The sequence below is a fragment of the Labeo rohita genome, chromosome 12 (assembly GCF_022985175.1).
Source record: "Labeo rohita strain BAU-BD-2019 chromosome 12, IGBB_LRoh.1.0, whole genome shotgun sequence".
NCBI lineage: Eukaryota > Metazoa > Chordata > Actinopteri > Cypriniformes > Cyprinidae > Labeo > Labeo rohita.
Genome location: NC_066880.1, coordinates 29,140,202 through 29,167,491, shown reverse-complemented (window position 1 = coordinate 29,167,491; position 27,290 = coordinate 29,140,202). Strand labels below are relative to the sequence as shown.

General features: G+C 33.2%; 1 protein-coding gene across 1 annotated transcript in view; it reads right to left on the bottom strand.

The window, feature by feature from the left end:
* Positions 1–793: 793 nt before the first annotated feature.
* LOC127174127 (ras-related protein Rab-26) overlaps positions 794–27,290 on the bottom strand; it is a 119,715-nt gene continuing 93,218 nt past the window's right edge. The window contains exons 6-9 of the mRNA XM_051124407.1: positions 8,116–8,181; positions 7,919–7,975; positions 7,434–7,510; positions 794–3,803 (exon numbers count right to left, since the gene is read on the bottom strand). Of these exons, the coding sequence (XP_050980364.1) occupies positions 3,701–3,803; positions 7,434–7,510; positions 7,919–7,975; positions 8,116–8,181 (303 nt within the window). The 3' untranslated portion in view covers positions 794–3,700. The remainder of the gene's footprint in view (positions 3,804–7,433; positions 7,511–7,918; positions 7,976–8,115; positions 8,182–27,290) is intronic.

Below are 27,290 nucleotides of genomic sequence, written 5' to 3'. Positions count from 1 at the left end.
AATCATTTTTTTATTTATGTATTTATTTATTTATTTATTGGCAGCTGGCAGCTATTATACCTTCTGTTCTTGTGGCATTTAATAAAAATATTAAAATATTAAAAGTCATTTATATTTTATATTACAATGGCAATAATATTAAATAATAATTAATTTTAAAATAAAATATAAAACAAACAAACTGGTTTAAGTCTGAGCTCTTACTTTGGGCTTGAAGCTCAAGGAAATCTAAACAAATCACAGAACACTTTTGTCTTTAAGATACCTAAATAATCTTGCCAGTGAATACTCTTTTGCTTAAGATTGCAATGTGATGTTTTCTATGGAAATTCTATAAATATTTATAAATTGCCTGCACAGATTTGTTTAATCAGAACACGCAGATACATTTGAACAGCTGCAATGAACAAACATGTTTTTATACTGATGTGACAGTGTACCAGCCGCTGAAACTAACCAGCTAAACCTTGACCAGTCAACCAAGAGTTTATGAAGGCACCTGCCAGTGTTGTTTAACATGCCATGTGCTCCTAGTTTATAATATTTAACACTGAAGTGTATTATTATTGAATATCACAGGTAAAATGGCCTGAAATAAGATGCACTTGTGGACGTCTGCTTGCATCTTTCTTATGTGTAAATTGGTTTGTCTATGAATGCATATCTATTAGATATCACACTTGACTGTGTGAAATCAGTACTTTGGTTTACACGGTTTATAAGGAGCTGCAATGTGATGTTGTGTCCATGAGAGGTCACTGTTAGATCATATTACTGAGACACCAATGCAGAATTCACTTCACTGTCCAATTTATTGTTGGGAATACAATACACGTTACATAAAAACTTTGAAAAAAACATGTGAACACTTAGATCAACACTTAGCGTTGACCTCTACCAGATAGAAAAAAGTTCTGTATATCATTGCTTGTCATTTCTGTGATATCACCCGTCCGTACCATTTCTTCAATACAGGGGAAAACAAACTGAATTGAACTTATATACATTGGTTGATTTGTTGTCAAAAATCTGAGCAGCTAAAAATGGCACATCAGTACAAATTTCCTGACCAACAAAATATTCATTTCAGGCCATATACTGGTCTTCCTTTAGTTTCAGATGATATAAAAAATATCAACAACAACAACGAAAAAAAACAGCAAGAACAAAAGTGCAAAAGGCATAGTACTGAAAATATTTATACAGCACGATATATTAAACGATCCACAGTACGCATAGTATCCGACATTACATCAATTTGTTAAATTCTGGCACATTCTGAACATCACTTTAAAGCTACTAATTCTAGTTAAAGCTTTCTATATATTTAGCGTACAGGACGATACTAAATTTTTAACAAAACATTAATTATATAATGCAAACTACTGTAAGTGCCATATGATATTTTTCATATGTACAATACATACATTCATCTTTCATATTAGTTCATATTTCATGAAATGACATTGACAAAAAAAAAATATAAATAAATAAAATGACAAAAGTGGAGAAAATCTGACAAGATTCATTAATGAGCGTGTGCTTCTGTAAGTGTAAAGAGGTGAAGACGTCTTTCAGCAAACTCAATCCAACTTTCCATCTTAATCAAGTCTGTTTCCACCACAAAATATAAGGTAATTGCAACTTTTTATCTGATAGTCCTGACCTTTTTCTCTGATTTCTTTAGATTACATCTCACATTTCTATATATTTTTTAATTAATGTAATTGTGACTCAGAATGTATACATTTTTCTCACAAATATGAGTTTATCTTTCACAATTTATAACTTTCTTCTCAAAATTTCAAGTTTACATCTCACGATACTACGTTTATATCATGCAATTCTGCATTTTATACACAATTCTTCCATACTATTCTTTTTTTCTCTGAATTGTGATATATATACTCAGAATTGCGACAAAAAGATATATATATATACAGTACTGTGCAAAAGTCTTAGGCCACTAGTATTTTCGTCAGCTAAAAAATGGTTTAAAGTCATTTAAAGTCGGTCTTTTGCTGTAGTGTGTCAGTAGGAAATATCAGATTACATTTCCAAACATTCATTTTGCCATTAATCATAATAATCCAGTGAGATTTTTGTTTGCACAAGGAGTCTGAAAACAGCGAGTGCTCTGCACAGAGATCTGATCTCATCATCATCCAATCTGTCTGGAATGACATGAAGACACAGAACAAACTCAGACAGACTAAATCCAGAAGAACTGTGACAAAGTCTCCAGGATGCTTCAAGAAACCTACCTGCAAAGCTGCAGCACTGTTAAAAGTTTTAGGCACTTGTGTAAAAATGCTGTAAAATGAGGATGCTGTCATAAATAGATTTTCTTTATCAATTACCTTCTATTAACTAAATGAAATCAACATTTGGTGCGACCATTCTTTGCATTTACAGCAGCTTTTGCCCTAGGTGCACCTGCGCAAAATTTTTCAGGTAGCTTTGCAGGTAGGTTTCTTAAAGCATCTTGGAGACGTTGCCACAGTTCTTCTGGATTTACTCTGTTTCAGTCTGTTCTGTTTCTTCATGTCATTCCAGGAAGACTGGATGATGATGAGATCAGATCTGTGTGGAGCACTGGCTGTTGTCAGACTCCTTGTGCAAACAAAAATCTCACTAGATTATTACAATTAATGGCAAACAGAATATTTGGAAATGTAAACCCATATTTTTTACTGACACACTACAGCAACAGATAGAAATAACTTACTTTAAACCATTTTTTAGCTGGTGAAAATACTAGTGGCCTAAAACTTTTCCACAGTACTGTATTTATTTATTCTGTGTATCTATTTATATTTTATATATTTTTTATTTATTTAATTGTTTTTTTTTTTCTGTGGCAGAAACAAGCTTCCATAGTTAATGGCCTTGATTAGCTTTGGATTTTATTGTAATGTGTGATGGTTTATACACATAAATGAAAGAAATTATCGAAAGTCTGGTAAATGTAACTTTAAAGAGACACTATAAAAAAAAGTTTGCAAGTATTATTATCTAAGCTTTAAAAACAGAAAGCGATGAAAAATCGGTTCTTTTAATTGGAGTGATCTGAACAAGAAACAAAATAAATAAGCAGGCTGTTTCACTGAAATAATAAAAGAACTTTCGAAAGAAACGAATATTAATTTCACTAACGTAATTTTAAAACTTTTCCACAAATTTAAAGCACATCAGAACTCATTTTGCAAAGTGTTTATAGAATGAGACTGAAATTACAGAAAATGCTTTGTTAATTATAATTGTGCACATAATTATCTAGTTTCTGAACAGTAAAAGTGGTGTATGATTGGGTTCAAGTGAAGCTGCCACAGAAAAGTACTAACTGTAGGAATGGTTTGAACATATAATAAAGCAAACTTTGAGCCACACATGATGAACATACATTCACAGCTGCTCGGAGAGGTGGGTCTGTATTTATTGTGGATGTAAATATGTAAGCACGTGCCAATTGCAATCTGATGACTGCTCCTCTTTACGCCGTGTTTGCTTTGTGTCGTTCGCTATTGTTTGCGAGCTGTGAAGTGCATGGAGGTCCAAAGAAAGAACACAGCGTTTGAAAACGAAAGTCTCCAGAGCCGCAGAATATCTGACAGGCCTCCAATTTATGCGAGAGAAGAGGATGAAAGCGGAAAAACACACAAACAGACAGAGAGACGGACGCGCACGAGCGCGCGCGAGTTTAGGAGCGACAGCAGCCGACTCCCTTCATCTCCTTGTTAACATACTCCTGCAGCTGAAACTTTGGCTCGTTAGGCTCCTTCATCTCCCTGTGCTTCAGTTCCCTGAGAGACGGGGAGGGAGACATCAGTTTCCTTTCGAAACTCTGGGGGGAATTCACTAAAACGACCTGCACCTGCTGATAACTGTGGTTATTTGCACATGCTGTCTGCGCTGTTTAGCACAAGATTCAATTAAGGAATTATGCAAATCGTGTAACTGCGCAAACATGCCCCACAATTAACACTGAACACACATTTACACAGGAATCAATGTTTTTCAGTCCATGCATTTGGTGGGAAATCAAACCCATGATCTTAGCAACATATTTAACTGTTTGAGCTGCAGTTTTTAAAGCTGGTTTAAACTGGTTAAATTGGATTAGCTACATCTGCAACAAAATTTAACAAAACAAAACTCACCCAAGTGCAAAATTATTTGCACCCAGTGCCCGGTAGTACCTGATTACTGTAATCTGGGTTAAGTACTTGTAATCAGATTATATTACATTTTAAAATACTCGTAATCAGACTACAGTTACTTTTTATATATGTAATGGATTATATTACATAACCACCTACAATATTTTTGTCATGTAGGCCTAATTTAAAACAGTAACAGACTACAATTTGTAAATAATCTAGCAGCTTTACCAGGCAAACAGCACTAATTTGTCAATAAGATGAATTACACAGAAAGGAGGCATGTTTGCACTGAAACTCAATTTAAATGCATGTATAGCTCTACATAATGATTATTTAGAGCGGGGGAAAGAAAATACAATATACAAGCACAAATGAACATTAAACAATGCATAATGTAAGATGCTTCTGATAAGAGTATTTGCTTAATGCAAAAAATGTAAATGACTAGCTGGTATAAACAGGTTACATTAAATAATCAATAAGTTGCATCTTTAAATTCACATTGAAATACTGCATGCAAAAGTGGTGCAAATCTATTAGTGATCTCAGCCCTCTGTTTTCACCAACAGACACACGCTAACACACTTTCCTTAAAATATTGTAATCTGTAGACTTTCTAAGCTGCCTGTGTGATCTCCCAAACAAGAACATTCAGAGAACCTGTGAGGAACACTCATTTCCTATTATCACCATATTAACATATCAGATTTTTACACTTTGAAGAAAATTTGATTGGAGCTTAGCTGTAAAAACATGTAAGACTGTAATTGGTGTAACTGGTTGCTGTGCGGTTGCTAAGCATTTCTGAGTGGTTTTAGTGTGTTGCTATGCAGTTGTTAAGGTGTTCTGAGTGTTTTTCTAATGTGTTGCTATGCGGATGTTATGATGTTTTAGTGTGTTGCGATGCAGTTGGTAAAATGTTCTGAGTGAAGGTGTTTTGAGTAGTTTTTAGTGTGTTGCTATGCAGTTGCTATGGTGTTTTAAGCATTTTTAAAGGTGTTGCAATGTGGTTTCTATGGTGTTTTAGTGTGTTGCTATCTGGCTAATAAAATGTTCTAAGTGGTGTTTTGAGTGTTTTAAATGTGTTGCTGTGGGGTTTTTATGCAGTTGTTATGGTCTTTCACTGTGTTTCTATGCAGATGTTAAGGTGTTCTGTGTAAAGGTGTTTTGAGTGTTTTTTAAATGTGTTATTGTGCAGTTTATGTGTTTTTTTTTTATTGTGTTACTATGCGGTTGCTAAGGTGTTTTAAACGTTTTTAATGCATTGCTGTGCAGTTTCTATGGTGTTTAAGTGTGTTACTATGTGGTTGCTAAGGTGTTTTAAGTGTTTTTTAATGTGTTGCTATGTTGTTTTAGTGTGTTGCTACCTAGCTGATAAAATGTTCTGAGTGAAGGTGTTTGGAGTTTTGTGTGTGTGTGTGTGTGTGTGTGTGTGTGTGTGTGTTTCTGCTACATTGTGGGGACCAAATGTCCCCACAAGGATAGTAAAACCTGAAATGATGTTTATCTGAAAGTGTAACGATGCAAACATGTTTTCTGTGAGGGCTAGGTTTAGGGTTAGGGTTGGGTTAGGGGATAGACAATATCGGTTTGTCAGTATAAAATCTATAGAAGTCTATGGAAAGTCCCCACAATTCACAAAAACAAACATGTGTGTGTGTGTGTTGCTATGTCATTGCTAGGGTATTTTAAGTGTTTTTAATGTGTTGCTATGTGGTTGCTATGCAGTTCCTATGGTGTTTCAGTGTGTTGCTATGCAGTTGCTTAAGTGCTCTGGGTGAAGATGTTTTGAGTGTTTTTTTTAATGTGTTGCTATGCTGTTGCTATGGTGTATCATTGTGTTGTTCTGCGGTTGCTGAAGTGTTTTAAGCATTTTAATGTGTTGCTATGTGGTTGCTATGCAGTTGCTGTGGAGTTTCAGTGTGTTCCTATGCTGTTGCCAAGGTGTCTGGAGTGGTTTTTAATGCGATGCTATGCGGTTGCTATGATGTTTTAGTGTGTTGCTATGCAGTTACTAAGATGTTCTAAGTGTTTTTAATGTGTTTCTGTGTTGTTGCTATGTAGTTCCTATGCTGGTTCAAGATGTCGCTATGCAGCTGCTAAAGTGTTCTGTATGGTTTTAATTGTGTTGCTATGTGGTTACTATGGTGTTTCAGTGTGTTGCCATGTGGTTGCTAAAGTCTTCTAAATTAAGAAGTTTTGAGTGGTTTTTAATGTGTTGCTATGCAGTTACTAAGTTGTTTTAAGTGTTTTAATGTGTTGCTATGTGGTAGCTATGCGGTTCCTTTGGTGGTTCAGTATGTTGCTATGCAGCTGCTAAAGTGTTCTTGTTGAAGGTGTTTTGAACGGTTTTTAATGTGTTGCTGTGCATTTGTTTTTAGTTTGTTGCTATGTGATAAAGTGTCCTGCATGGTTTTTAATTTGTTGTTATGCTGTCGCTAAGGTGTTCTGAGTGTTTTTGATGTGTTGCTATGTGGTTGCTATGCTGTTTCAGTATGGTGCTATGTGGCTGCTATGCTGTTTCAGTATGTTGCTATGTGGTTGCTATGATGTTGCAGTGTTTGTGCAGTGTGTCGCTATGCAGTTGCTAATGTCTTTTAAGTGTTTTTCATGTGCTGCTATGTGTTTGCTATGTTTTTTTGTAGTGTGTTACTATGCAGTTGCTAAGGTGTTTTAAGCGCTTTTAATGTTTTGCTATGTATTTGCAATGTTTTTTTAGTGTGTTGCTATGTGGTTACTGTAGTGTTTTTAGCGTGTTATGTGGTTGATAAAGTGTTCTGAGTGAAGGTGTTAGGAGTGTTTTTAATGCGTTGCTGTGCGGTTGCTATGGTGTTTCAGTGTGTTCCTATGCAGTTGCTAAGGTGTTTTAAGTATTTTCAATGCGCTGCTATGTGTTTGCTATGTTTTTTTTAAGTGTGTTGCTATGTGGTTGATAAACTGTTCTGAGTGAAGGTGTTTGGAGTGGTTTTTAATGTGCTGATAAGTTGTTGATAGTTGTTGAGGTTTTGTGTCTATAAACTGTCTTCCAGCATAAAGATGAATAGGTACGTACGAGCGCCTCACACAGATGTGTGATGCCCTAAATTTAGAACTGTGTGTTCGTTTATTAGATATCTGGGCTAATTTGATCATGCCTTCAGCTGCCAATAGGAGTGAGGTTCTCTCAGCTCCATTTAGAACATGTTACCAGGTATAAATCCATTCTGCAGATTCTCAGTGGTGAAAACAAAATGCACAGATTGTGTCTGGGCCTGAAAATGAGTGACTTACTTTGCCACAGCAGTGAAGGCCAACTCCACATTCAGACCCGATTTAGCACTGGTCTCCATGAAGGGAACGCCAAACTCCTGTAGAGAGAAAGAAAAATGCTCTTCTTCCTTCTTTATAATATGTAGACACAAATTAACATTAAACATAATGCACGTTGGATTTGTAAAGAGTGGGATTGATGCTTCAGATCAATGCACATGTGTTTGTTTCACATGTGCATGAATAATTCAGATGGGGAAACCTCTCAAAAACAATAAAAGAGGCTAAATAAGGCATATATTTGCACTATTACTGTTTCCGTTAATGCATGAGTGAAAACTGCAAATACTGCGATGCCAGTTTGATGTTTTACCATTTAAAAATGCATTCCAGGTTTTACACTCAAAGATTAGTATTTTAAAAAATTATGATTATTATTTAAAAGCGTATGTCTACATGACCAAAATGACTGCATAAGTGTGTTTGTGTGTGTTGACATTACAAACCTTGGCCAGTTTTTCACCCTCCTCTCTCTTCACAATTCTTTCATGTGTAGCGTCAGCCTGAAAAATCAATCGATAGATCAATGAATCAATCAGTAAACAATGCATTATGCATTGGCTTTGATTTCCAATCAATTTTTTCTATATAAATGATGTATGAATGGATGCCATACATGCATAAGGCCATAAGGTTCACTGACCTTGTTACCCAGAAGCATGATCACTACATTCTGCTGAGCAAACTCATGAATCTCTGTGAGCCAGGCCTGCGAAAAGAGAACAACTGACAGCAATTGTACTGTAAATTTACAGGAAATAACCACAATCTAACATGCAGGATGTAAATTATTCTACAGCTAGTTAAGGGTCCCTATAAAGTTCACACTTGAATCACTGAGCAAGAAAGAAAACGGCAATATTTTCTAACACGGTATGAGAGGGCAGGTCATTTCAAGGAGTGTTTAATCAATAAATCGCTGGCGGTTTTGCTAGGGTGAATTTGCAGCCACACTAAAAAAGAGCTAATAAGGAAAAAAAGGAGAAATGGCATTCAGGAGAGGGGAGAGAGATAGACAGAGAGAGACAGAGAGAGACAGAGAGGGTGATGAAAAAATCCCTGGGGACACATGAAGCCTGACCCTCAGGTTAATGAAAGCCTCCTGTTAATATTGAGAGCAGGGAATCATAGCAGTGATAAAATTCAATGACACACCGAGTCACACAGTAAGGGTCAGACACATCCCGAGACTCATAATCATCTTCATCTCACACACACACACACGAGCATCAGAAAGACAAGTATCACTGCTGCCACACTCTCAGAAAAAAAGGTACAAATGCTGTCAGGCAGGGGCAGTACCATTAAAAAAGTACCATTTAGGTATTACAGTTTTTCTGAAATGCTAAAACACATTTTTTGAAACCATCACTAATTTTCTTAAAACCTTAAACACAAATCCAAATGTTCAAACTAAATTCACAGAACCCCTGACTCAAAAGTTAAGCACAACCGCAACACGGTTGTCATCGTTTACACACAATAATTCAAAGTTCTTCACACTTGTTTCTAAATACTTAAATATGTATAAGCCAGTTCAAAGTGCACAGAAGGCACGGGTGCATCTGTCAATCTAAGAGGTACAGAAGAGTGTATATACGAGTGTATATATGATATACTGTACAGTATATAGTAATTATTTTGCAATAGTGTGTGTATGTAAACATACACACACTCAAAAGAAATCATATCTAAGTTTGGTGAATATACCTATGTTTGTGTGTATTTTTCCTGTTTACTTTTTTGGTATATTGGTACCACACATAGGTGTGATTTCTTTGTGTGTGTATGTTTTTTTGATTTTCTACATATAGATAGATAGATAGATAGATAGATAGATAGATAGATAGATAGATATAGGTAGATAGATAGATAGATAGATAGATAGATAGATAAATAGATAGACTGGTAGATAGATAGATACATGTACACATATGTACACGCTCACACACACACACACACACACACACACACACACACACACACATATATATATATATATATATATGTGTGTGTGTGTGTGTGTGTGTGTGTGTGTGTATTTTTCCTTTTGAATGTTTTGGTATATTCACCAAACTTAGGTGTGATTTCTTTTGAATGTGTGTATGTTTATGTATCTTTTTTATTGCAAAACAATCACTATAGACAGTAAACATTCTTTTTTTGTAACTACATGCACTGGATACAGTGTTCTTCATTTTTTGATGTAGTGTCTAATGAATGATCTGTAGTGTGTATAGTATTGACTAATGTGTGTGTGATTTGAAAGCTTTGTTTGATTTTGAGCACAGATGAAATGGTTTTGAAGCGATTGTTTGATTTCGCCAAAAGAGTCAGGGGTTCTGTGAATGTAGTTTGAACATTTGGATTTGTGTTTAAGATTTTGAGAAAATGAGTGATGGTTTCAAAAAATGTGTTTTAGCATTTCAGAAAAACTGTAAATCATACACACATTAGTCAATAATATACACACTACAGATCATTCATTACATCAAAAACTGGAGAACACAGTGTCCAGTGCATGTAGTTACAAAAAAATAATGTTTACTGTATATAGTAATTATTTAGCAATAAAAAAAAGAAACATAAACATACACACACTCAAAAGAAATCACACTAAAGTTTGGTAAATATACAAAAAAATAAATGCACACATATATGTGTGTGTGTGTGTGTGTGTGTGTGTGTGTGTGTGTGTGTGTGTATCTATATCTATATCTATTTATCTGTCATCTATATATGTGTATATATATATGTGTGTGTGTGTGTGTATTCACCAAACTTTAGTGTGTATATATATATATATATATATATATATATACACACACACACACACACACATATATGTACGTACGTATATATATTTATATCTATCTATCTATCTATCTACCTATATACTCATACATATGTGTGTGTATTTTTCCTTTTTCTTTGGGTATATTTACCAAACGTAGGTATGATTTGTTTCTTAGGTGTGATTACTATATACTGTACAGTAACATCATCTTACAGTGTATCATATATGTATGTATATATATATATTTTTTTCACGCTCGTATTCACACTCTTCTGTACCTCTCAGACTGACAGATGCACCCTTGCCTTCTGTGGACATTTAACTGGCTTATATTTTGTATATTTAATATATTTTGAAACAAGTGTGAAGAATATTGAATTATTGTGTGTAAACGATGACAGCCATGGTGCAGTTGTGCTTAACTATTGCTTTCTTGTTTAGGGTTTTGCATCACAAGTTCATGACGGAGCAAACTGTGTCTTAATGAGTGAGAATGTGTTTAGTGTTTTGCAAAAGAGTGCATGAGATCTGCAAACAGTGTCTAAACTGCTTAAACTTGTTTAAGGTTTTGCAGAAAGAGTGATTTATTTGACAAATTGGTTAAGGCTATTGAGAATGGGGTTTAGTGTTTTAGCAACAACACATTTTTAGTAAGTGATTAATTTTTATTAAATTTTTTGTTAGATATATATTGGGCTGCATGACAAAAATAATTTTCTGATTATTATAATATATTATTTGCCATATATTGTAAATTGAACTGCAATATGAATGATATTGCTACTGCTGAAACATCCAAGCACAAAAAACAACAACTAAATCAAAGTCTAACTATCTAACATGTTACAAAACAAAGATTTCTGTCTTAAATTCTTCACTTTCAAACATTCAAACCACTCTGATGCCAAATCCTCAAGCTTTTATTTTGGCAGAATACTGGTGAAATGCTGTAAACTTCCACAAAAAACACTGGAAAGTGTAGATATTTGACATATAATGTAAAGCCGTTTTGGACCAATGACTGTTTTGAAGTCAAGGCGTCTCTTGTCAGCTTAAAAGGCTGCATTATTTTGCATTAATGGACTGATATGTATGCCATCTCATCCTGGTTGGGATTTCTAAATGACCTACAATGTCCAGGTTTGACTTTGTTCTCCTATTTAAAGTCTCTCAACAGTCCTCATACATTATGTATTTGCACTGCTTCGGCCATTCTCTGTAGATCCCATGATTGGTTGATTATGTACAATGCCTGCACGCTATTGGTCAAACAACTCAGTCATTACCTTCAGCAAGTATGAAAACAATAGGAAAAAATCTGGACATTTAGGCTCATCCAAGAAATAAAGAGGACGTATGGCCACCGTATGCAGTAACAACCAGCTGATTGTTCATTATCGAGCCTATTTCACAGCTCTGCACCAAATAAATAAATGCAAAGACATGCACATCTCTCCTCAGCACACCCTGAGCTCAGCAACAAGTGTTTTCAGGCCAGGATTTATCACAGCATGGGCTTTTCAATCACATGCGTTCGCCTCAGTGCGTGCAGAAGACAAAGAAGTGTGTTGCACAATCTGCCTGTGTGAAATCTGTAGCCTCATCTCACAATTCTGCCGGATCCTCTGCTTCTGTTCCTCCCCGATCTCGACAATTTCATATGTGCATCTCTTTACCGACGGTCTAAATGCGGCCGCACTCCCACGCTCTCGTACCCTGACTCATCATCACAGACTCTGAAAATGGGTCGCTCTTTCCACGCCTCTGAAACTCACTCACCCTCATTTGCATTTAAAAAGCATAACAGTGCTATTTAGCAATCTGTCATTAAAGCCTTGTACTATATCAGTGCGCATGTTTATTTCCCCCCGGGTCCGGAACAGGAGAACGTAAGAGAAAGAGTGCTGTTTGATCCCTCTGCTGTGTTTGTTTCATGTTCTGCTTCCAGCCTTTTTTAAAAGTACAATCAACAGCGGTTCACCGATATGCTTCATTTTCTTTCATAGGCCGAGAAATAATTCATTAAGGCAAGAAGGATGTATTGAATGTTTGATTTGTGTTGTTCTTACTAAAAGGCCACATTTCAAGAGCCCTCTGGCCAACAATACAACAGTGGCTGAAAATCATATCCCACATTACAAAAACAGCTCACTCGCATTCACAGGACCTGGTTTGTACGTATTTTTCTCTTTAGTATTTCTTGTCTTCTTTTCCAGCATAAATATCTAAACATTCTTAAAAAGATAAACTCTTTTCAAGCAAAGTATTTCCAAAACAAAACCACACTGTGCCTTCACAATGAACAATACAAAGGATTCTATAATACTTACTTAAATGGACTTAAAGTTTCACTTCTTTAAAGTCTTATTCTAAAGAAAAGTAACACTGTTTCATCTCATATTAAATGATTTCCCTTCACAACTTTGGTGATAACCGGAAAACGTACAACTCCTCTGCAGTTTCTCACAGGAGATGCAATTGGACGAGTATTCAAGCCTTCAAAACCCCTGATAAATAAACTTTCTGTAAAGTTTTATCAGGAAATATACTGCAAAAGGTTATAAATTAGCTGCTCTGTCCTGTGGCAGAAACGGCAAAACAGATACAATTTAAAAACACATAAGTCTTGTTTAAAAAACATTCTGAATAAACACAAAATTCCCTCAAATGCTATAAACTATATTATCTTGACAAATCTGCAACCAGTGTGAGACAAATGTAGGAGTCTTTTGGTATTTTTGGTTCGCTGCTTAATCTCATTTCTGTTGAGAGTTTTAAATTGATTTTTTTTTCCAGATCTTGGATAATACACAGATATATCATCTTTTTGGCAACTACTATACATACCATTATTTTAGTGGTAAATAAATTCATAATTAATCCACACTGTAAAAAGTTTTTACCAGTGTCAACTTAAAAACCTAAGTTAAATCTTAAATCTAAGTTAAATCTAAGTTAAATAAGAAGTTAAATCTACTTAAAAGTGCAAGTCATTACAACTCATAAGTTAAATCAACTTAAAAGTACAAGTCATTTAAACGTATTGTATTGTAGTGAGTTGAAATGACTTGTACTTTCAAGTTGATTTAACTTAAAATTTTTAAGGCAGCTGCAGAACTTAAGATTTTAAGTTGAAACTGGGAAAAAAGTTGTTTCAACTTAAAACAATTTGTTACCCCACTGACTTAAAATTTTATAGTTTAGTCAACTAAAATATTCCAGTTGCCACTTAAATTAACATCAAGTAACTTAAGATTTCAAGTTGACTAAACTAAAAATTTTAAGTCGGTGGGGTAACAAATTATATTAAGTTGAAACAACGTTTTTTACAGTGCAGATGTTATATTAAATGTATAGAGTTAAAAGATTAGTTCACCATAAGGACAACCAAGATGTAGATGAGTTTGTTTATTCATCAAATTTGGAGAAATGTAGCATTCCACCACTGTCTCACCAATGGATCCTCTGCAGCGAATGGGTGCCGTCAGAATGAGAGTCTAAACAGCTGATAAAAACGTCACAATAATCCACACCAAAATATGAGTCCATAATTCATAGTAATGCTTCTGACAGCACCCATTCACTGCAGAGGATCCATTGCTGAGCAAGTGATGGTATGCTACATTTCTCTAAATCTGATGAAGAAACAAACTCATCTACATCTTGGATGGCCTGAGGGTGAACACATTTTCAGCAAACTTCCATTTTTGTGTGAATTATTTCATTTAATGCACTCAATCCCATTGCTTCTCCATGATTGACAGAGGCAGAACAAGCACAGTAGGAGAGTTAGGCTGACCTAGCAACAGTAACAAATGCTACATAAGTTATTTAAGAAATCCTAGAGATTCAGCCGTTTATCATTCTTCAGAGATATGGGTCATACACATCTAATTTTTAGTAGTATGTATTAAGGTTATTCTGTATGTTTATTTTATTACAAAAGCAATGAAAGAGAGAAATGAAATTTCTGGTTGTAAACTGTGGTTGCTGTAAGTTTAACCTGATGGTGGTGAAAACATTTGGTCATAACTAAAGGTTGAGTCACAAATGTCTCTCTGTTTTAGGAGTGACGCATTGATGTGTGTTTGCTCTCAGTCTTGTTCACACAATAGTGCCGGAGCTCCAGAGCCAAGACAAACCGCTGAAGAATCACTGCAGAAACAACCTTCAAACCATCTGCCACAATTCACAAGATCTGTTGTACACAGAGGTTGAAAGTACGCTTCACAGGTGGAATAAATGATCTAGAGATTCGATTTTTATTTATTATTGGAAAATATTTTCTGATTCCATTCCACTCATTCTATTCTTGATTCTCATTTAGAACACAAGTTTGCAGAAAACTCACTGCAGCACTTTCTTAAATATCCATGTTTCACTTTGCACATGAACCTTTTTCTAATCTTTTCCAACACAAAGTAAATTCTACACTAATTTGATCCAAAACTTAATGTTTTTCAAAATGTTATATATTTATGTAGGAAATGAGAATCAATAAAGATACAAAATATATTTAAAAACAAAGATCTTTTTAATAATTTTCTGTTAATAATTTAAAAAAAAAAAAAAAAAAAAAAAGATTAATAAATATAATAAAATAATAATTCGAACTAATTAAATCAACAGCTTTTGTACTAAAGTATTTGTGATAAAAGTGCCGCTGCTCGTGATAAAATCATAACAATTGACAAACATCTTGCTATGACATGGTTAAATTCAGATCAGTATTGTTTATTAAGCTGGGTGTCCACTATCATATAATAACATAATATTTATTGTTACTACTGTAAAGCCATATTAAATTATTATTACTATTTCCTTCGAGGAGGGTACGATTTCAGAATCTATACTAATTCAATAACTTTTTCTGTATTTTTAAAATTTATTTAAAAAATAAATGATTGTATTTATCAAAATACACAGAAAATAGTACATATTTTACTGAAGTGACTGTTTTGAACTTAACTTAGATATTATCCAAAACATATTACTGTAGAGTATTTGTAAATTCAAGCACTGAGTTCAAACTAAGCCTGTTTCTGTCACAGAATGAAAAATGAAATAGGTCATTGCTTTTTTACATTAACACAGAATTGTGAGATATAAACTCTGAATTCTTTTTTTCTCACAATTCTAACCTTTCTCTTTGAATTCTGTTTAAATTTCACAGTTCTGCAAAATCTTTCTTTCTGCCACAGAATAAAAATAGGAAAGTTAATCGTGACTTTTTATCTCACAATTGTAATATTTAGTTAATAAGTTAAGTTAATATTTCAAAATTCTGAACTTTCTGTATTTTGTACAGAATTCTGAGTTTATACCTTGCAATTCCACGTTAATATCTCACAATTCCGAGTTAATATCTCGTAATTCCAAGTTAATATTTTGCAATTTTGAGTTTATACCTTGCAATTCTCAGTTAATATCTCACAATTCCAAATGAATATCTAACAATTCTGAGTTTGTATCTCTCAATTCCGAGTTTATATCTCGCAACTCCGAGTTAATATCTTGTGATTCCCAGTTTATATCTAGCAATTCCAAGTTATTATCTCACAACTCCCAGTTTATATTTCGCAATTCTGAATTAATATCTCAGAATTCTGAGTTTGCATCTCTCAATTCCGAGTTAATATCTCACAATTCCCAGTTAATATCTCACAGTTCCCAGTTTATATTTTGCAATTCTAAATTAATATCTCACAATTCTGAGTTAATACCTCGGAATTCTGAGTTTGTATCTCTCAATTCCAAGTTTATATCTCGCAATTCCAAGTTAATATCTCGCAAATCCGAGTTAATATCTCACAAATCCCAGTTTATATCTCGCGATTCCAAGTTATTATCTTGCAATTCTGAGTTAATATCTCACAATTCCCAGTTTATATCTCGCAATTCTGAGTTATTATCTCACAATTCCCAGTTTATATTTTGCAATTCTGAATTAATATCTCACAATTCTGAGATAACACCTCGGAATTCTGAGTTTGTATCTCTCAATTCCAAGTTAATATCTCACAATTTTGAGATAATATCTCACAAATCCCAGTTTATATCTCGCAATTCCGAGTTATTATCTCACAATTCCCAGTTAATATCTCACAATTCCCAGTTTGTATTTCGCAATTCTGAATTAATATCTCACAATTCTGATTTTATACCTCGTAATTCTGAGTTTGTATCTCTCAATTCCAAGTTTATATCTCGCAATTCCAGGTTAATATCTCGCAACTCCGAGTTAATATCTCACAATTCCCAGTTTATATCTCACGATTCTGAGTCATTATTTTACAATTCTGAGTGTATACCTCGCAATTCTGAGTTTATATTTCGCAATTCCGAATTATTATCTCACAATTTTGAGTTAATATTTCACAATTCTGAGTTTATACCTTGGAATTCTCAGTTTATATCTCGCAATTCTCAGTTTATATTTCACAATTTCAATTTAATATCTTAATATCTCGCAATATCAAGTTAATTAATGTCTCACAATTCTGAGTTTATACCTCTGAATTCCGAGTTCTCAGAATCTCACAATTTTAAGTCTTTAGCCTTGTTATAATTTGAAATGATATTTTTGATAACAAAAAACTGTAAAAAAAAAAAAAAAAAAAAAAAAAAAAAAACTGTAAAAAAAATGTAGTTTAAACAGTAAAGCATAGCACTCACAATGCCTAAGTCACAGGTTTGATCCCCAGGGAATGCTTCAATGCACTGACAGTCACTCTGGATAAAAGCATCAGTCAAATGTAAAATGCTAAAAATATTTAAAAATTTGGGACATATTTTCTCTGAAATTACATGAACACAGACAGAACAACTATTAGAAAATAATGCTCAAACCCTCAAGCACTGTAAGAGAGAGAGACTCAACTCCAAAGCATTTAATTGAAACATAGCGCGAGGGTTTGAGAGGTGTGACAGATGAGGACGTGCGTATCAGGAATCTTACGTAATGGAGGCAGACGCACTAAGCAGGAGTGATAAATGAGACTTATTTACCAAAACGTCAAGCAAAACATGATGAGAATATAAGTGGAGGAAAAAGAGGATGTGGCGAGAATGCAGAAAGCTTTTTCAACAGAAGATGAATGAAGAATAATGTGAAGTTAATCAAAGTAAATGGCGATAAACACATCTGAGATGAGGAGAAGACAAAACAATTATGCAGAAGTAAATGGTCCAGCATGACTGAAATTCAACTTTTCTACCAGGAGAGTGAAATAAACAAGATAAACAGAGGAAGAAGATAGAAAGAATGAAGGAGTAAACACTGTTCTCAGGCCAAAGACCGGAAGATACGGACTGGTTTATTAATCTTATTTAGTGACACAGGAGGAAAATAATGGAAGCAGTTTGTCAAGCTATAAGCTACTGATGATATGAAGTAGTTCAAGATACTAACAGAAAGTTACTTAAGAGGGAAAATCAGAGCACAATACAACAGGGAGTCTTTCTGAATGAGTGAAAGTCCATTAGGGTGACAGAATTTAACATCATGTTACACTAAATACAACAAAATAAAACTACACTGTATTAGATGTATTAGTTGTTATTAATTTGAATTAGTTTTACTATTTGAGTGTAAGTTTAATTAATTTTGTGTTTTTAATAATTTTCTTCTTTTCTTCAGCATTTATTTATTTATTTTTGAATATGTCTAGTTTTGCTTACTGATGCTTTACTGTTGTATTTTTTACAGCCTTGAGTAAAAATTACAAACACGTTTTACACTGTAAAACAAAATTAAGTTTTAACTAAATATTAGGGCTGTCAAACAATTAATTGCAATTAATCGCATGCAAAATAAAAGTTTGTGTTTATATATGTGTAGGTACTGTGTATATTTATTATGTATCTATAAACATACACACATGCATGTCTATATATATAATAAAAATACATACATGTATGTATGTATTTATATATACATAATTAATTTACACAGTACACACACACATATTATGTAAACACAAACTTTTCTTTTGCATGATCACTCTAATCTACTGAATATTTACTTTGCAATGTTTTTGATTTAAAATTGCAGCATTTTAATGTGAAGATGATGTGAGTTCAGCTGTTTGCAAACATACAACAAACATAACAAAAAGTGCATTTACAATTTACACATTGCACTGGTTAAAGAAAAAAAACATTGGCCAAAGAATTAAGCGCCCATAAGCAAATATGGTAGATTTCAGATCATGTAATTTCTGCCATTGACAAACAGCTTCCTCGGGCAAATCTTTGGCTTAGTGAGTCTAAGACTGTCCCAGACCCAAGAATTATTTTAAAAACACCTGTTCTGTGATATTGTTATGTATAATATTCCCAAAACAGCTTACGGCTCCTGTAACAGATGAAAATCAGGTGACGATCAGTATTACTACATCTACTACATTATACGGCAGGGTGTTTGTAGTGTTATCTTAGTAGTTTTTTTATTTTATTTTATTTCCATTGTTTTCATATTATTTAAAAAAAAATACAACTTAATTTCAGTTGTATTTTTGTTCTTATTTGTTTTTATTTATTTTGTAAATAATAAAAAATAAAAAACCTAAGTTTGAAATTCAGTTTATAATTGATATAGTATTTAATGGTAACCAATAATGTTTTTTTTAAATATTAACTAATCAAAACTAATAAAAACTCCCCCAAAAAACTAAGAATACTAAAACCACAACTGAAATTCGGTTTAAAATTGAAATAGTATTTAAGAATAATAGTAAGCAATATTGTATATATATATATAAAACCCAATAAAATGTACAAAACAAATACTAAACCAACAACTGAAATTCAGTTTATTAATAAGTTATATGTAATATATGAACATATTATATAAATTCAGTTCTATTAGTTACTATTAAATACTATTTAGTAACTTCAGCTGACCTTCTCAAAATGAAATAAAAATTAATTCTAGTAATTAAAGGTATAATTATTATTAAAATAAAATATACAGATTTAACAGATGCATTATTTATTGTTTTTATCTTTTATTTTAGTTGACTTTTTTTTTTTTAGGTTTTCTCTAACGATAATAACACTGGCTGTTTTATGCATAAGTTAAAAAAATTATTAAAATAAATATAATTAATAAATATAATAAATATGATTAATTAATAAATATAATGAAATAAAATAAAATAAATATAATGATTTAACAGATATATTATTTATTGTTTTCATTTAGTGTTTTTATCTTCATTTTATTTGGCTTTTTTTTTTTTTTTTTTTTTTTTTTTTAAGTTTTCTCCAGTGATAATGACACCGGATGTTTTATGCATGAGTAGTGATGTTCAGTTCATCTGTGAATCACTGAGCCGAGAACAAAGAGAAAGGCCGAGTCTCGCTGATCTTCTCATCTCGATTGACTTTTCCTTACACCTCTGTGGCCACAATCATCTCTGCGTGACACAGGAGTGTTTCTGCTCATGCGTTTGGCTCTGAGCGCCGATGCCTGCGGTGGAGCCGTGAGTCACCAACGGGCCGGACGGCAGGCTGGTCTCTCCCACACGTGTCACACTCTACACGACCTCCCATCTGCTCTGTACCTCCCAGTCTCCCGCTTTTGTTCTCTCTCGCGCTGCACGATTTCTCACGCGGCTGATGTCCAGGACTCAAGGTTTCCGCTGGGCCTCCTGATGCCTCATCGTGATGTTTGGATGGATCAGTGTTTTGGACTGTATGTGAGCGGAGCTGCAGTAATTTCCTCTCTCCTTAAAGTCGTCTTCAATCATCTGCTCCAGCTTCAGTCCAGCGTTTCCATTTCCTGCCCTCCTTCACTGGTAAAAGAAACCTCGCCAATCTGGGCTCATTTCTATGTGATAATTGCGTTTTCTCATGCAATGCCCTAATAAAAGAAAATTATTTTTGAAAAAAGAAATTGAATGGTTTTGAAAGAAGTCTCTTCTGCTAATCGGGGCTGCATTTATTCAATCAAAAATACAGTAAATTACAGTGAATTTTCAGCATCATTACTCCAGTCTTCAGTGTCACATGATTGATTTCCTTCAGAAATCATTCTAATATGATTTGCTGCTTAAGAAACATTTCTGATTATTATCAATGTTGAAATCAGTTAAGCTGCTTCATTTTTCATTTCTTTCATTTTTGTGGAAACCGTGATACATTTTATTTTTCTGGATTCTTTGATGAATATAAGTTTAAAAGAACAGCGTTTAATTAAAATAGAAATATTTTGTAACATTATAACTGTCTTTACTGTCACTTTAAATCAGTTCAGTGTGTCCTTGATGAAGAAAAAGATTGTCTTCTTAAAAAAAAAAACACACACACACACACACACACACACACATTTGAATAGATGTGCATATATATAAAAATGGTCTTTTTACTTCAATATGTCAATCTGTACTGTATCTCAAAATATATAAATAACTTATCAAATGACCAGAATAAAACATTAAACATTGTTATTGCAATATTACTATCAATATCTTGTTGTATTATTTTTTTAAGAATCCTACTTTCAATAACTGCACTGTAAAAAAAAAAAAAAAAAAAAACAAAACTATTTGTTGAGTCAACTTAAAATAATTTGTTATGCGGCTGCCTTAAAATTTAAAGTTCAGTAAACTCAAAAAAGTTTAGCCTACTTGAAATGTTAAGATGTACCAGGTAACAACTTAGATATTTGAGTTCAACTTAAAATTTGAAGGCAGCTGGGTAACTTACCCAGCATTTAAGTTTAACAAACTTTTTTTTTGTTTGTTAGTACAACATAACATTTCCAGTTGACTAAACTTATTTGAGTTGACTGAACTTTAAATTTTAAGTCAGCAGAGTAACAAATAATTTTAAGTTGACTCGACAAATTGTGTTTGTGATTTTTTTTTTTTTAAGGTGAGATCAACAGAGTATCGGCATAATATTAGAAAAAAAGATGCATGTTAAGAATATTTCACAATTTCTATCTTTATGTCACTCTTACAGCTAATACTGTAATTTAATAATGTATTTAATGTGGTTTCTGATTTGTTATTACATTATGAGCCATTTTATGGTCATGAATATCAAAGCAGGAGCAAACTCAAATGCTGTAACTTTTAAAATAATATCCATCTCTCCAAAACAACACAACTCTACTTCACATCGCTCACATATTCAGGTTAGGAGGGTAAACAGGATGAGAAAAATCCTCCCTTAATACCATCAAACTCATTTGCAGCTTAAGAAACATTTCTGATTATTATCAGTGTTGAAATCAGTTAAGCTGCTTAAAATTTCATTTCTTTCATTTTTGTGGAAACCCTGATACTTTTTTCTTTTTTCTGGATTCTTTGATGAACATAAGTTCAAAAGAACAGTGTTTAATTGAAATAGAAATATTTTGTAACATTATAAATGAAGAGTTTGGTTCTGTAAATTTGAGTAAAAATGTGTTTTCTTTACCAAGAAAGTGGCTTGATGAAGACTTTCTGTTTCAAACTTTCACATAGCATCTTTAGGTTATAGTAACATTAAAAATTCTAATCCAGATTTTGATTTTCAAAGATTTATTATAAAAACTGATTATTTTTTCCCCAAAAATGCAATAAAACCATCAGGGCTCTACGTTTAAAAAAATTGAGGAGCACAGTCAAAATTTCAGGAGCGCCTTCTAATCAACAACCCAAAAAATCAGATAATCTGACAAGCCTTCCCATTATGAGCTGATATTTGACTCCTTAAAGTGAGTTAAAGGGGAATTTTGTTTTTACCTCTGTAATGGCATTTTTGTACCTTTATGAAAAGTATGTTATCTTTCAATTTTTTGGTTTGTAGGTATATTTTCATATGTTTAATAAGGCCAGAGGTGGCATGAGTGCAATCAAATTCATAAATTCATGTTGAGATTAATGTTCTAAATATAACATTTTGAATAATGAAATATTAAATGTTTTAAATAACTGAAAAGATACTTTAAAATGAAACTAAAACTGCCAGTAGGTGGAAGCAAGTCACTGATTTAATTACTGAATCATATCATTCATTTGATTCGTTCAAACGGCTGATTGATTCAGCAATAAAGCAAGTCTTTATGAACAGGAAATTGAATCACTGACTCACTGACTAGATTTCGTAAACGCACGTTCACTCATAAACTAATGGAGATGCACAGCGGCTCAGTTGTGACTTGTTTCAAATTATTTTTGATGACAAAATAGAACAAAATCAGGCAATAGTGTTATAGTCAGACAATTTAAGTAACTTAATATTAACTTCTTTATTTAACTGTTGCTGGGTGTATTCAAAAGAGCCGCCTTTACTATTAACAAAGCGTAGAATAGTGTGCTGTGATTGGTTGAGTGGATGTATCGTATTCTGCAGAGAAGTGAGACTGGCGTTTGTCGCAGTTTGGAAAAACAGGGAAAAAACATGACAGAATAACATGGTGGATATCATATTTTGCATAAAATTAGAAATTGACTTTTCAATACCGACCAGATACAATACTGATTTTGGCAGGAACTCAATTTTTTTTTAAATGGCGTTTATCGCATTTTGGAACCAAACTCTTCATATGTCTTTACTGTCACTTGAAATCAATTTAACGTGTCCTTGATGAACAAAAGCATTGTCTTCTTAAAAAAAAAAAAAAAAAAACACATTTAAACAGATTTGTATATATATATATATATATATAAATGGTTTTAAGCTTTGTCCATTTTACTTCAATATGTCAATCTGTACAGTAAACAACAAAACAAAAACAAGCAAAAAAACTTTCCAACATTTTCAAATTTGTTTAAACACAATATTTCGAAATATATAAATAAGTTATTAACAGAAGAAAACAGTAAACATTGTTATTGCATTATTATCAATATCTTGTAGTATTATTTTTTGAATAAACCTATTTTCATCAACTGTGTCATTTTGATGGTGAGATTAACACTGAGTATTGGCATAATTAATATTAAAAAAAGATACATTTCAAGAATATTTCACAATTTCTATCTTTATGTCACTCTTACAGTTAATACTGTAATTTATTAATGCATTTAATGTGGTTTCAGATTTGTTATTACATTATGAGCCATTTTATGGTCATGAATATTAAAGCAGGAGCTTTCAAAATAATATTAATCTCTACAAAACAACACAACTCTACTTCGCATCGCTCACATACTCAGGTTAGAAGGGTAAAGAGAACAAAAAAAAATCCTCCCTCAAAACCATCAAACTTATTTGTAGCTTTGCTCTCCCACACCCACACAATCCCACTTCCTGTTTTTGGATAATATAATAACAATATATGCTCTGACAACTAATATATTGTTACGACATAACCTTTGGGCGAGACAGAATGAGTAAAAACAGTGAGATTAAGCAGCGCTGCCGTGGGTCTAATGGTTATTGTGTTTAATGGCTCTATCAAAGCCTCGATGCTACTGTAATCAGCCGCGTTGTTCAGCCACAATCATGCGGCTGATTGCAGGACATCTAAAAGAGCTGAACTGATTGCTAAAGTTAGTTTCATCTTCAGAAGAAAATGAGACTTCTCCATTACAACCTGGACAAGAAAGAGCCAGGAGAATTCAGAGTGAAAAAAACTAATTAAAACTTCTGAAGAAAACAAAAGTGAAGAAGTGATTGAAAATGTGTGTATGTGAGATGAATTCAGTCTTAAATCAACATACGAATGTAAGTCTACATTATAACCATATCAAGTTATAATTACTAGTGATACATAAGTATATACTGTATACTGAATTCAATATTACATTATAGATTTTTTTTTCTTCCAAAACTAAGTAAATGTTCTGGCAAAGCTTGTATTTTGGTAAGATTTTAATGTTTTTGTAACAGACTCTTCTGCTCACATAAGCTGCATTTATTTGATCAAGAGTACAGTAAAAATTGTAAAATATTTTTACAATTTAAAATAGCTGCTTTTGATGTGTATATATTTGAAAATATAATTTATTCCCATGATGAAATCTGAATTTTCAGGATCATTACTCCAGTCTTCAGTGTTACATGATCCTTCAGAAATCGTTCTAATATGCCCAAGAAACATTATCAGTGTGGAAAACAGCTGTGGAAACTGTGAAACTTTTTATTTTTCAGGATTCTTTTGACATCATTTATTTGAAAAGGAACCGTTTGTTACATTATACATGTCTTTACTGTCACTTTTGATCAATTTAATGCATACTTGGTGAATAAAAACATTCATTTCTTTCAAAAACTGACTCCAAACTTTGTATATCTTGCAATTCATTCAATATCCTCAACCCGGTCCAATAAAAACTCCCCATCAGTCACGTCTGAGTTAAACTCCCACAGCTAATTACACTATTCAGAATGACCCAGTATTTGGGGTTAATTACGAGCAGCAAGAGGAAGCGGAACAAAGAAAACAAACAGGTTGTTTCCATGCCAGGTCCAATAGCTCTTCTCCCTCAATCCTGCCGCTGTGCTCTTATCCATATTAATGTGAGCGTCCACGGCCCTTACAAGCCACTCCACTCCGTTTCGCAATAAAGGAGCTGGGGACAAGCATTGATTTTCTATTTTAAATTGCAAACAACGAAAAGTACAACAAATGGCACAATTTTTGCCCACCCGTGGGGTTTGGAGGCAGAAAAATGTGGTTACGTTTACAGACTGAGAAGTGCATCCGTGGAGCTCCAGCGGGCTTATTAAAGACCTGGAACGAACTCTACGCACAACTGCATTCGCATTTAACCTCAGCAGCCACTGTAGTGTCCAGTACAGAGCAGTTTATGGAAATTATGAGAAAATAAACACAAAATTAAACAGTGAGAAAGCGTTAGACCACAGGACACAGCAATGATGCAATCCACCTTCACAACGAAGACACTCAAAGCTTTAAAACATTTATGGTAACACAATATGCTCAAATGTTTTGTTTACTGTAGCTAATAATACAGTTAACGTCAAAAGTTTACATACACCTTGCAGAATCTGCAATTATTTTACCAAAACAAGAGGGATTATACAAAATGCATGTTATTTTTTATTTAGTACTGACCTGAATAAGATATTTCACATAAAAGATATCGACAAGAGATCATTGTTACCTGAATAATCCACAGCTGTATTTTTTTGTTTAGAGATAGTTGTTCATGAGTCCCTTGTTTGTCCTGAACCTGCATTTTTGTGTATTTGAATCCTTTCCAACAATGACTGTATGACTTTGAAATTCATCTTTTCACACTGAAGACAACTGAGGGACTCATATGCAACTATTACAGAAGGTTCAAATGCTCACTGATGCTCCAGAAGGGAAAACAATGCATTAAGAGCCGGGGGTTGAAAACTTTTGAACAGAATTAAGAATGTGTACATTTTTCTTATTTTGCCTAAATATCATATTTTTTTCATTTAGTACAGCCCTTCAGAAACTACTTAAGATACCTGAATGTTTCCCAGAAGACAAAATAAGTCAAATTTACCCTGATCTTAATGCGCTGTGTTTCCTTCTGAAGCAAATTATTAGTATTAAATCATATTTAATTACTATTTCATTATTTAAATATGAATATAACTTCTAATATAAATAAATATAAATATTTAAAAAAAAACATTAATTACAGAATCTATCATTCAATATAAGAAAAAAAAAGATAAAAAGTTAAATCAGCAAAAAAAAAAAAAAAAAAAAAAAAAAAAAAAAAGGTCTTGATTTTTGCTTTTTTCCAACAAATCTTTATAGTTCTGCAAAATAGACATTTATATTTATATGTTAATATATTTATGAATTTACTGCAGAATAAAAAAATATGCAGTCATGTGCAAAAAAAAACAATAATAATTCATTCATTATCAAAGAGAAGATATGAAAAAAAAAAATTAAATCTTAATTAAAACGGACTTGTGTATTTGTGTATTTTAAGATCTATAATTGCGTAACCAAGTGTTTTTTTGGAGTTTATCTGGACTCAAAAGACTAATAAAACAAGAAAGCACTGACAATCTCACATGAACACACTTTGTACGACAAGCGTTTGATTCGGTGTGTAGGAGTTAGCAGATCAGAGAGAAATATCACAGGTAGTTGTTTAATCTGTCAACCAGGGGAAATAGTTGTTATGTGTCACATACACTGCTAAAATCATCTGAACCGCCGTCAGCAATCGAGCCCGAGGCAAAGAGACAAGAACAAACACTGCACAGATCGATCTGACACTAAAGTAGGCTATGGCTGGACCATAAACCATATCATACTGAGATTGCGAAAAAAAAAAAAAAAAGAATGTCTCTGTGTGAATGAATGGCGCTGTTTTTGTCTGCCATATTTGATGGTCATGGTCTTTTCATGAGCAGGACATGGACGCATTTACTTCATCTCCAGAGCTGATCTGAAACTCACTCCACCAGTTTTACATCGTTTAACTTTGAGAAAAAAATCAATACATGGACTGGAACTTAAAGTAAAACTGAAAGAGCTTCCAGACAACCCGAAATAAAAAATAAAAGTCAGGTTTAACTTAAAGAAATTATGACAGAAATATATCTGCTTGTTAACCCCCACAGACCGAGACAGCTGTCCGCCGCTAAAAATAACTATTGTTCTTAAATATTTAATAACTTTTGAACCGCTAATTCAGAGGCTCCGTAGTGAACATGATTACGTCATCACATTTTTATTGCATTATTTCATCAGAAGAAACCAATGCATTTCGTTCCTCTCAGACAAACAGGAACGATTTTTGACGCTTAGTCCCACCCCCATGCACAGATTGGTTTAAACTGTCATCTATTCAAACAATAAACAGGTTTTGAACCACCAAATAGCATGTGTCTTTGGAAACTTGAACAAACTCAAAGCGAAAGTAAAGTGTGTCGTGTGCACGAAAACAAACACAAAATAACACATTAGCATGACAACACTCATTGAAAAAGCACAGAAACCACACGATAGAGCACATAAAACAAACCAAAAACAAGGATGAAACAGCGGTACATATCGGATAAAGCACTGGAATTTATGTTTTCATGTGGCTATGCGCTGAAAACGCACAATACAGCCAGCG